Source organism: Eptatretus burgeri, chromosome 4 (genome assembly GCF_056783735.1).
Source record: "Eptatretus burgeri isolate ZD-2024b chromosome 4, Ebu_testis_v1, whole genome shotgun sequence".
Lineage (NCBI taxonomy): Eukaryota > Metazoa > Chordata > Myxini > Myxiniformes > Myxinidae > Eptatretus > Eptatretus burgeri.
In genome coordinates this window covers 38,260,855-38,273,364 of record NC_140964.1, presented here as the reverse complement: position 1 = coordinate 38,273,364, position 12,510 = coordinate 38,260,855, and the positions used below count along the sequence as shown (strand labels likewise).

General features: G+C 42.1%; 1 protein-coding gene across 3 annotated transcripts in view; it reads left to right on the top strand.

Annotated features, from left to right (window-relative positions):
* LOC147027839 (mitogen-activated protein kinase kinase kinase kinase 5-like) overlaps positions 1-11,879 on the top strand; it is a 180,226-nt gene extending 168,347 nt beyond the window's left edge. For all 3 annotated transcript variants that reach the window (XM_085877497.1, XM_085877496.1, XM_085877499.1), the window contains 6 exons: positions 6,919-7,096; positions 8,750-8,818; positions 9,131-9,223; positions 9,446-9,516; positions 9,798-9,853; positions 10,186-11,879. In XM_085877497.1, the coding sequence (XP_085733623.1) occupies positions 6,919-7,096; positions 8,750-8,818; positions 9,131-9,223; positions 9,446-9,516; positions 9,798-9,853; positions 10,186-10,273 (555 nt within the window). In that variant the 3' untranslated portion in view covers positions 10,274-11,879. The remainder of the gene's footprint in view (positions 1-6,918; positions 7,097-8,749; positions 8,819-9,130; positions 9,224-9,445; positions 9,517-9,797; positions 9,854-10,185) is intronic.
* Positions 11,880-12,510: the final 631 nt, after the last annotated feature.

The following is a 12,510-nucleotide window of genomic DNA, read 5'->3' as shown; positions in this document are numbered from 1 at the left end:
TGAGTATATTCAACGTAGAGTAGACCTATTAACGTTAAAACACATCACTGTATGTCCCAGACCACACAGGTCATCTCAGCTGCATCATTGGAATGCTCAATACCTTCGCAGCAGCGGGCCACCATCAGTACGCAAAGGGAGCAAGGCTGTATGTACAGCTGATGCATCAGCAACAGGAGAGTCCCATGTTCCAGGAAACTCTATCCAAGTTTACTTTGTACGGCAACCATGTAGTGAGGTTCTCAGACCATGAATGGTCCGGCACATGGACCGACATCACGATAGAAACCACACTCATGCGTGAGGAAAAATCCTCTGGTGGTCTAAACAGAGGCCGCTTTCGGAATGAGTCTTCTCATAAGTCTTGGGTTCAGACTCTGAACCACTTCTCATTCATTCACCAAGAGCTAGAAAGAAGCATGGTCAAATGTGGGGTACCTGTCCATACCAACGTTAAAAGAGCCCAAATGAAGAGAGATAACGATGCTGTCAACATCATAGTTGGGTGGTTGGAGGAAGTCAACCCTTTCGATGCCTCACAGGACAAGAAGACTCTGGTGTCCTTCTCAACTGGGTTCAGCAGCACTCCCGAAGACCAAGTCAATGCTGATCAAGCAGAAGTTGGCAGAGCCATGCAGGCTAAGATGGATGGGAAAACTGTTGTGGATGCAATGGTAACCAAACACAAGGTCAAATCACTTGCAAGCCTCAGATCTGGACTCAAAGTCAATGGCGAGAAGCTGGTCATTGACTCACTGAAGCTATTCAACCGCCTCGTTTTCATCAGTGAGCGTGAAGTCAAGACCAAAGAAGCTCTGCACTTTGAGTTGACGCCAAAACCGATGTCTCTGTTTGACAAAAATCAAAAGTTGCGAAAGCCAGACAAGGCTGCTCTAGTAAGGTCCCTGAAGGCATGTGTGGCACCTGTGAACAATCCCCTGCACAAGCCTTGTGGTTGATGGTGGGTGGCTCCTGCACAATGTCAAGTGGGAGGCTAACCTTACTTGGAAGAATGTTGCCGAGAGCTACCTCCGGTTTGTGAAGTCCATGAGGAGCCATCGCCTCTGGATAACGGTGGTCTTTGACGGATATGGTAGCTCCACCAAGGACCATGACCACTTGAGACGAACAAAGAATGCATGCTGTGACACTCAGATTCGTCTGGATCTCAAAATCATCATTGCAAGAGAAAAGTTCCTCGATAACAAGAACAAAAAAGCCCAGCTCGTTCTGCTCCTTGCTGAGACATTTAGAAGGAATGGAATCAGTGTACAGCAATGCTCCAATGATGCTGACACCTCCATCGTCCACGCAGCTCTAAATGAGGCAAGAGAGTCCCCTGTCGAGGTGAGGGCTGAGGACACAGATGTCCTGGTTATGCTGATTTATCATGTGGCAGACCATCCGATCTTCCTCACGACAGCCAAAGAAACATCTTACGATGTCGGAAAGATACGGGAGGCCCTCCCAGAGATATACCGGAGGTATCTCATCTTCTTGCACAGCTTCTCTGGCTGCGATACAGTCTCTGCACTTTTTGGGTTTAGCAAACCAACTTTGCTCAGCAAGCTCTGCAAGACTGATGAAGCAGAGAGGGCAATGGACGTGTTTATGGACATCCGAACTGAGAAAGGTGATATCATTAAAGCAGGCTGTGATCTTTTCATGCTCACGTTCCATTGGAAATCATCCAAAGACTTGGAAGACTTGAGATTCGACATATTCAGCAAGAGAGCTGCTACTGGGAGCATAAAACCTGAGGAACTCCCCCCGACAACAGGAGCTGCAGCACAGCACTCTCTCCGAGCTTACCTCCAGACTAGAGACTGGCTGATGCTGCAAAGTCCATCGTTGGATGCCCGGAACTATGGATGGCAACTCACTGAGCAACGATATGCACCAGTCCCTTCTTATTCTACAGACCCCATTGCACCAGACTACCTCTTGACGTTTGCCAGCTGCAACTGTGCGGGGGACTGCAGCTCACTCAGGTGCTGCTGTAAAAAGCAAGGAGTCAAGTGTATTTCTGCTTGCGGCATCTGTCATGGTAACTCTTGCCTGAACATAAACCAGCTGGATGACAAGAGGAGTGAGGAAGATACTGGGGAGTTTGATGAATAAGGTTGTAAAAGCTGACGAAGCAACATTTCCATTGAGCACATTTCTGTTAAAAATGTCAATAAAATACATTTTATATAATCAAGGAGTGTTTTTTTTCTCAAAAATAATGGTTGGAATCAATTCAGCACCCCAAAAAACCCCTAGTTCGACATCCCACAAGTCAATATTGGCAAAAGTTAATTATTCCGATTTTTTCGCGCAGGCCCTCTGAGCACCCGAACTTTGATTGGCTCCCCAGAATTTTCCACAAGGATTTGGGTTTGCACTAATTGATAGGTGTTAGACGACACCTAGATGAATACGTTGGTGAAGAAATTTTTTGGTAAGCAATTTTTTCACAGATGGTCAATACAATTTGCTAAAATTCCTGAACTATCACCGATATATCTAAATGTCATTTGGACTAAACTTCTGAAACATTCAACTGTACTATTTGGATACTGTCGGCTATTCTCCGTTTACTCGTCTATAAAAACATGACGATGGTGAATAAAGTAAACAGCAAATGTTCTTGTGTCATTTGAAATCTTATCTTGTATATTATGAATTGGGTTTTGAATCTTTTGGGTCACGCGATGTAGAGAGGTTCTGAAATTGGGTCGCCACTAAAAAAAGTTTGAAAACCACTGTTGTACATTTACTTCTATCACCACACATATGCCATGATATGAAGAGTTGGTTGCTAAAACTTTGCAGTTTTTCATGAAACGGTGCTCGTGGAAGAGCTGGGACATAAAAAATAATCAGAAGGCATCAAAATGATGGGAACAGCAAGAGAAAGTGGAAATGCCAACAGTGGGGTGGATGGAGAAAGTAGACAGACAGACAAACAAGGGATGCAGGTAATGATGATGGACAGAGGAGAACACAAGTGGTGGACAAGATGTATGCTTGAGCAATATTGTTTTTTGGGGGGGCGGGAGGGGGTGGTTTAATGGATGAAGAAAAGATCATGGTTTTGGATGGGGGATGACTTGAAATGGTGATGAACAGCTGCCTTGAGCACCTGGAGGGAAGAATGAGATTGAAAGTGGTTCCACAGGTGGGAAAAAGGAGGAATAAATGAGTGGAGATGAGCAGTGTTTCTGCATTTAGGCAGTTTCACGAGGGGGGGGGGGTTGTTGATGGACCACGTGCGTTCTGAAGATAACTGGGGGGACAACGAATGGAGAAAGCAGAGAATGCAAGACCAGACAAGAGATGGTTGAAGACAGAGAGACCACCAACGTGTCTGCGATTGTGAAGTAATTGGCCCGTACACTCAGCTTCATCATGGGAGATTCCAATCATCTTAAATGCCTTGGTTTCCACGGTGTTGAGCTGAGCATGATGTGACGCAGGGGAGCCAGCCCAGAGGGGAGAGCAGTACTCCATGATGCTGTGGATGAAAGCCTTGTAGGTGGATCATAGCTCAGGATTGCCAAGGAAATATTTTACATGACGGAGCATCTGGCTTTGGAGGCCGAATTTGAAATGTAGCTTGATCAAAAGAGATCATGACTAAGAGTTATACCCAAGAGTTTGAGTGACTGAACCTCTTTGAGATGGTTGTTGAGATAGTAGGTTTGAGGGTGAGCAGTAAGATCCTTCCAGAGAGAGATAGATAGATGGATAGATATTTTTCAGGATTGAAAGACAGGTTCCAAGTGTTTGACCAGTTTGTGATTTTATGAAAATCTGAGGAGAGGGAAGAGGCTGATGCCTGTCTGTCACAGGGAACTCACGGCAGAGAGTGGATTTGTCATCAAAGAGGTAAAGAGGATTTTCCAGAGTCACGTTGGTTACAAGAGTGGAGTACGTTAGGAATCCAAGAGTGGAGTTGGCCTTGGATTTCATCGGCAGACAGTTTGGAGAGCAAGGTGGGATGCCAGACTGTATCAAAAGCTCCGATGCCTGGTGTTGGATTAATGGTTAGGGTGGTGGGCTTGCGATCCCAGGATCCTGAGTTCAAATTCCACTCGGCTGTTGAAGTAATACCAGGTGGGGTTTATTCTGCCTGTCATCCTTCCGAGGTCTGCAAAATGATTGCCAGCATGCTGGTATCCTGTGTCGGAGTGGCGATCCATCCTGGATTGTGTCCAATCGCCAAGGAGTCTGCTTCAGCAGCCCCAACGCTCTGCACAGAGTATGGTCCCAATGGATGGATGGATGGATGGATCAAAAGCTCAAAATATGTCCAGCGAGACGGCTCTGATCCAGGAAATGTGTGAATAAAGTAGAATGGATATGGCAAGGAACCACTAGTCCATTTCACATGGATTGGTCTATTATGCAAGAGGTGGTTGGGAATGGGAGTAGGAGGTGAAGTGGGGTTCAAGGAGGAAAACTGAGAAATGCAAAGGGAGTGGTATGATAAAGAAAAGACATAAAGAAGGAAGGTATACTGTGAAAGAGGTGATTAATTAGTTTCCTATAATTAATGTATGGATCACTCATTATGTCGGTGAATGATGATTTTAAAGTTTGGTCCTAAAATTGAAATCGTTGCTGTTTTTTTCCATTCGTTGTGCTTTTCTTGCTTGGCCTAATGAGCCCTAATTCATTTACCCCATTACCCTCGCCAGAGGAGAGGGTATTGCATTTGGGTCCGTTTGTTTGCGTTTGTCCGCACAGAACTTTCGTGTTTTTCTCCACAACCGCTTGTCGGATTGAGACAAAAGTTTCACCATCGCAGCGACTACGCATGTAGAATGTTTTGTTGATAATTATGGCATCGTAGGTCACGTGGTGTGGCAGCCATGTTGGTAAAACAGAAAAACTTTGGACCTCTGTATCTCTGAAACTCCAGCCAGGCAGAAATTGAAATTTGGCACACAGCAAGTACTCCTCATGGGGAATGTGGTTTTTTTTTGTGTGTGTGTTTTTTAATGCCATCATAGGTGCCTTCGTTTTGACGGCATAATTGCATATATAGAACGCTACATCTGATCAGTATGAAAAATTTTGAGGGTCATCTCGGGACAAAATGGTCCACAGAAAAAAAAATTGAAGAAGTCATCAGTCACGTGATTCGGCAGCCATTTATTCTTATTATTATTAAACCTTCAAAAATCCTCTTCTCCGAAGTGGCTGAACAGATCGTGGTGAAACTTTATAAGTATGATTGCCTATCCATGAGGAAGAAAAGGTTCACACATTTGACATCATACTGTATGACACATGGTTTGGCAGCCATATTGGATTTACCTGAAAACCTATATAAACAAGCTCAAATGAGCTAAGACCCTCGTCCTCTTAATGATGACGTCATAAAAACGAATATGACGTCATTGTGATGTATCAGGTTTGCGATAAATTATCTGTGCTAATGCCCAGCTTGATTCCCGCAAACAAAATACAAACAGCTTGCCTAGTTTCGGAGATAATTGTATAGGCGATTTCCATTAGCGGCGATATTATGACGTCAACTTTTTTTCTAGGAAGAATTTCCAAAATCGAAGATGGTTACTGCTTGCGCGTGGGCTTTCTGCATATACATGGCAATTTTCACGAAGATCCGATGAAAACTCTGGGTTGTGAAACAAAAAATGTCAAAAAATAGGAATGACGTCATAAAACTTTGATATGACGTCATAGTGATGTATCATATGTGCGGTAATTCATCTCTGCTAATGCCCTGTTCGATTCCCACAAACAGAATTCAAAAAGCTTGCCTAGTTTCAGAGATAATTTTTTAGGCGATTTCCATTAGCGGAGATATTTTGACGTCATAACTTTTTTTTCTAGGAGGAATTTTCAAAATCGGAGATGGTTACTATCTGCGCAGGGTATTTGTACATATATATAAGCCAAGTTTCCTGAAATTTCGATGTAAACTGTAGGCTGTGAAACAAAAAAGTCCACAAGGAGAAGATGAAGAACAACAACGTGAGTAAGACTGAGATCCTCCACGAGGATCTAAATATTCTTCTCCAGAACGGCTGGACATATCAAGGGGAAACATCACAGAAGTGTTTCCCATGTCATGTGTGTACAAGTTTGTGAAGGAATAATTAATAGGGCACATAGTTTGGCAGTCATATTGGATTGAAGAAAATATTAAATAATATTTTCTCTGAAACTGCTAAACCAATCGACATGAAACTTCACAATTATAATCTAGTAGTGATGTGCAATACATATTTTAAATTTCAACTTGATCGGATGCATGGTCTGGCAGCCAGATTAATTTAATTCTTTTGGTCTGAGGTTTTATCTTTTTGTATATATATATATATATATATATATATATATATATATATATATATATATATATATATATATATATATATATATATATATATATATATATATATATATATATATATATATATATATATATATATATATATATATATATATATATATTTATTTTTAATAAGGTTCACTTGGCTGCACCTGGATGGGTTTGAAGGAAGAGTAGCAGCTGAAATGCGAATCTTATCCAGGTTCCTCCTGATGACTTCATCTTTGCTTTTTGCTTATTGTGATTCCTTCTGATGACTCCAATGCAGGACTGGACCTATTTGGTCATCCATTTGATTTGAATTGAATTTATTTCAATCCCATTCTAAATTCAATTGAATAATAAAAAAAACGTCACGGGTCAGGGTCAGGTTTCCGATCAAAGCCGGACGTCTTGGTACCCGGTCATCACTGCCAGCAGTTGTAAAGTGGCAGTTCTAATTATGTCTCTTATTAATTACGTAACACACCAGTACACAAACAAACACCAACCACACAAAATACACCACACAAAACAAGTCCTGGTGAGGGTCTGCAATCTCTGATTGCTCTTTTTCTTGTTTTGTCTTGCAGCACTTTGATTTCCCTCTGCCAAGCCCTCTACACGTCTTTGAGTTCCTCTTTCCGCCGAGCCAAGAGCTACCCTTGGTGTGCTTTTGCCTGAGCTCTGGCAGTGACGATGGCCAGGATGTCCACTTTGAGACGATCAACCTGAACTCGGCCTCTTCCTGGTTCACTGCAGTCGAACATGGTTGGTGTTTCCTTGTTCTCATGTGTGATAACAATGGCATACTGGATGATATGTCTCATGTTTTCCTGCACATAGCAATGGGTGTGGAAAATGTTCTGACAGATTTTGACTCGTTAGATCTACAATGACTTGATAAGGATATCAAAAGTGTCAAATTAATAATGAACAGTGATTATACAAGTGGTTTGACCCAGTATGTGTTGAGTCAGTAGTACTGTTACACCTGAAAAATGAGTCTTCACCAGTGACCACACCTGTAATCTAATCACACAACTGTTACTCGAGCCTTGTTTTAGGATCTGATGGCCTGGAAAAGGCGACATGTTGGTAACCTTACATCATGCTCCCAGAATACTGGAGACGCCTTAAGTATTTATAGCTCTCCTCGTGACCCCTTATGTGTGATTTTCCTTTGTGAAGAATGCTAGTTTCGTAGGGAACATGGAGTAAATGGAACCTTAAACACATTGTATTTGTTTTTAGCTACCTTGCTGCAATGCTCTTGGGGTTTAATTAAAATTGATAAGGAAGTGAGTGCATTAACTTCGAGCTCAGTGAGGAGTTTGTTTAGAGATTACCCAAAGGGCCAAAATACATCACTGTGACACAATGGAAAAATCAATAAAGGCTTAATGTTAAGCTGATTGGAATAGTTTATTTTCAATGTCAGAGCACTTTCATTGTTGTATTGACTTTTTATACAAGGGCTTATGGAGGAGCTGAATGAGAAAAGTACAGCAGGTTCACAAACTACCAAAGGGTAAGGGGTAAGGGATGAAGCGTGGGGGATTCACATACACAAAGTGGAAAGAAGGAATAACACAAAAACAAGTAACAATAGCCCAGAAAGGAATGAATGGGAAGTACTGTAATCGGCGTATGTAGAATAGATCGTGGGCATGCATGGGTAGCACATTTGAAAGACTGAAGTAAGGACGAAAACAACAGACAAGGGAGATGATTCCACAATCGAGAGGATAAGAGGATGAGTGAATTCAGGTGGGTAACCTGTCTGGACTTTGGGAGGATGAGCAAGTGAGGACTTTCGGAGGGAATGCGTGTGATCTTGGATGGCTCGAGGAGGGCAGAGGTAGGAGAGGGCAGGAGGAACAAGACCAAATGTAAGCTTGTATAAAATAGAAAGCCCACAAACATGCTGCCAGTGGGAGAGTGATAGTCATGAGGAATCCACCTCCTGTCTTGAGATACCAATGGTCCAGAAGGTCTTGTTTTTGACTGTCTTAAGAGGAGCAAGGTTGAGAAGCAGGAGCACCAGCCCAGAGGTGGGGGGTTGGGAGGAACCATACTCCACTGAGCTCCATATGAAAGCCTTCTTCACCATGATGAGCGTTGGGCGGCTCAGGAATAATTTGGCTCTCTGGAGAATAACCAGGTAGTGACAAGTCTTTGCTCTTAGCTTGGCTTGATTTAAAGAAACATTGCCGATTGATTTTGAAATGTCTGTTCTGATGATGTTGATACTTTTGGATTACATGATAATGATAGCATTCCATTTTCGATTTCACTTCCCTTATATTTATATGCACCATCTTTATTCACTTGGTCCAGAAACGGTCACTTTTGCTGTGTCCATTTAACCTCGGATCAATTAAATGATCTGTGCTGATGATCTGCAGTGTCCTTCCCTGACAGGTCTCATCCACGTTGGAGTCACACATATCAACCAGATGCTGAAGGACACCGTGGTTGTGGCTCTTGACAGTAAGTCCCTGGTGTTTAATTTAATGGTTTTAAAAAAGCGTTTTATATTCAAATTGGTTCTCTCATAGTAAACAAGCAAAGTTATACATAAATCCTTACCTGATTTTTATTTTGCTTTTTCACTCTCTAAATATTGATCGAAAGAATAATACAAACCAGCAGCAGCCCCCCCCCTTGCTCCCTCCCCCCAAAAAACTGACATCACTTTGGGCTGCAGCAGTCTAGTCCTTGTCATATCATCACTACTCGTGCTTGTTTAAGAGGGTTGTTCAGCAATTATTTTTCTTCCTCTTTCCTCCCCCAATCAAACAGACACTGTGAAGCTTGTTAATTTGCAGGGAAAGCTCAAGCAAAGCAAAAAACTCATCTCAGAGCTGACATTTAACTTCCAGATTGACGCTCTTGGTGAGACTTTTGCATGTGACGTGGTTACAATTTTGAATGGCTCACAGGAGCAAATGCCTGCAAGTTTAAAAGTGCTCATATTAAGTTGATTCCGTATTACTCTTAAATTGGATAACGAATTAGGCAATGATATAAAAGGCATTCAGCAATTTGTCCATTTGTGATGCACTTTGGATAGCGTACACAGGTACGGCCTCATGCCATTGTGCTTATGTGCTGCAGTGTGCTTGCAAGACAGCGTACTGGCATTCTGGAAACATGGCATGCAAGGAAGGAGTGTCAGGAACAGTGAGGTGAGTGAGTCCAAGGCCAAAACGATGTCTCTGTCAATCTTAAGAATTGCAAGGTTCTGAATGTCAATCTGCACAATCAAGTTGGCCATCTTGTAAATGATGCATTATCTGATTGCCGACTTTCTTAAATATCGAGTTTTTAACGTGTGGCCACTAAAGTTTCCCTTGAAACTGTTTGCTTTATTTTAATAATCTGCTTTGCAAAAGAGATTTTTTTCCGAAATGTTTTGATTATGAATATTGTCCTCTTGTGTCGAGGCTTCGTTTTTTGTGTACTTCAGATTACGCAGGAAATATCTGATCGAACAAGGGTCTTCAATCTTTTGGGTTCGGAGAGGTAAGCCCTCCTGGCATAACATGGACGATTGGAACTTTTGCTGGTTAAGTAGACGGCTGTGGGTTCAATCGCTTAAACCTGGACCAATAATATATTATTGTTCAGCCAAAGAGGTCATACAGTTCATTTGGAAGTGATGACTCCCACTTTATTTCTCATAATTTGACTTGTGTGTAAAAATCCTCCAAGTGGATGACAGATCATTTTGGATTTAATTGTTCTGACTTGTCTCTGCTGTTATGCTTGGAACCTTCAGAAAAATGAACTCTTCTATTTTTGAATTTCGTCAACTCATCCCTGGAAACCTTTCTCTATCCACCTCCTGCCAATAGCGTGGTGGTGCTCGAAAGTCGGCCAACGGAAAACCCTGCCGCTCACAGCAACCTTTACATCCTTGCTGGTCACGAGAGCACATATTAAATGCAGAGGATGCAGGTCAAATCTTGGCCTGGTGGCGGTCGAGTCAGCAATCCGGGCGCCCGATCGCAACGTGTTTTGCGAAACCAGTGAACAGGCATTTGCAGCGGCCGTTGATAAGACACTGCCGAACTTCATGCACAAACTTAGCTTCCTCTCCGATCCAACGGGGTGGATGCCCCTCAGGGCTTACTGCAGTATGCCTTTGTCTCGTTCTCGAGATAATTATTAATGCATCCGCTGGCCACGGGCACCGCTCAGTGATCATCCATCACCTCGGTATGCTCTGTATGCTGCTACTTCTTGATTCTTCGATTTGTTTAACTCTTATAGCATAAACGAGGCTTTGGGGTAGTCTTTAGTTTGAGCCGCCTTTCTTCTGGGCTCATGAGGTACACTAAGATGGAGGAAGACTGTTCCGTTAACATGTGACCATATCACTTTTCGAGATGATTTAATATGACAAATCGATACTCGATGTAGCCATCTATGCAGTTTTAGAGCCGAAAGTGCCCTTCCTTCCAAACTGTGTGGGTATTTGTGTAGTTTAACTTTTCTAAATATTCTGCTTCTGAATGTTGCGGTGTTTGCTTCTTTTGTTTTTTTATCAATAGGTGTACAGCGGAGCAGATATTTACTCATTTAGTGTTTTATTGTTGGTTTTCCATACTTCATCATCAATCGTTTAGATATGCACATATACGAGGAACATTTTTAGCAATTTTACTTGCATGACGAGGCTCGTGGAAGAGAGAATGGAAAAGAAACAAAAAGCACATGAGAAAAGGATGCAGTCATTTTGCCTCTGTGACTAAGTTGAGAGGTGAAAATTTTCTCATGTTTTGTCTGTCGTACGTCACATTGTATTTGCACTCTGTGAGATTGTGCACGGTTTTCAGCCCAGGATACTCTCCCAAAGCAAATGCAGCACTCGTGGGTTCCTTCCTTCATCTGAAATTATTTCTGAACAGGAGATTGTTTAACATGACCTGTCAGACTATATTTGTTAATTTATTTTGGACATGAGTGGGCAGAAAAGAAGAAGACTAATAATGGTTGTTGATACCTCTTGTGAAAGGTGGGGGTTGGGGGTGGGAGTCAGGGGTATGAAAGCCACTGGCATTATGGGTACTATATCTTCCCACTTGTAATATTGAGAGGTATCACTTAGAGAAATACATGTATTTTTTATGACATTCTGGAAAAAGGGCACATACGGTATCTTCAACTCGCCACATAGTACACACACTCAAGCAAAATAGTCCTTTGCTCATTATTTAATTTGAACAACGAATCTAAAAATTTGTCAATTTTCAAACATCATGAAAGTCCATGAAACGTGTGTAGGTTACCAGCAGGCGTATGTTTATCACGATCAATCAGTAATGATGGAAAGCATCATTCTTTGCTTTATAGAAGAATGATGGAATGATTTCCTTTATAGAAGGAAAGCAAGGTTATACAAAACCTTCAAATGTTGCCTCATTTTGCAGACATTTCTCCGAGCACATGCTTGAGCGATGAGTTCGGAAAACGTCGTCATGCACCAAAAAATGTGGCACTCTCGAAAACTGAATTGTGCAAGCAGGATGGAGCTTTCAACATTGAGGGAAGAGGAACTGATCACATAACACAATGGCAGTGACAACATCATCGACTTTATTACGTCGCTTTGCAAAAACTCAGCCATGGTAATTCAAGGCCTCCATCATGATAACACCAGGAGTCAATGGTTAGAGCGTCCACTCTGGGTCTGGGAGGTCAGTGGGTCAAACCCCGGCCAAGTCATACCAAAGACTTTTTTAAAATGTTACTTGCTGCTTCTTTACTTGACATTCAGCATTTAAAAGGATAGAGCACAGATAAACAATGCTGGAAAGGCAATGGCAAGCCACCCAGTATAGCCACTGTCAGGAAACTGCTTCGGTAGCACTAACTCTCTGTAAAGAGTATGGTTCATCGAATTGCCAGCTTGTGTGGGCATTGAAGTTGTCAATTCATGTTTTGTGGACAGATTAATTACGATGAATTCTCCTCATGGGAGATGCAAATTCATCTTATAATTATTTGTGCCCGATGGCATCGCATCATTTTTGACAAATTGAATCGCTGCAGCACTGACATGCCCCAGAGAAAGAGGAATCTAATTTATTTATTTTTTTTTGTATAAAGAGGAATCCAAAGTTCAGATTCCTATTTCAGATCGCACCCATCTACCATTGAACAAACATCGTTTTCCA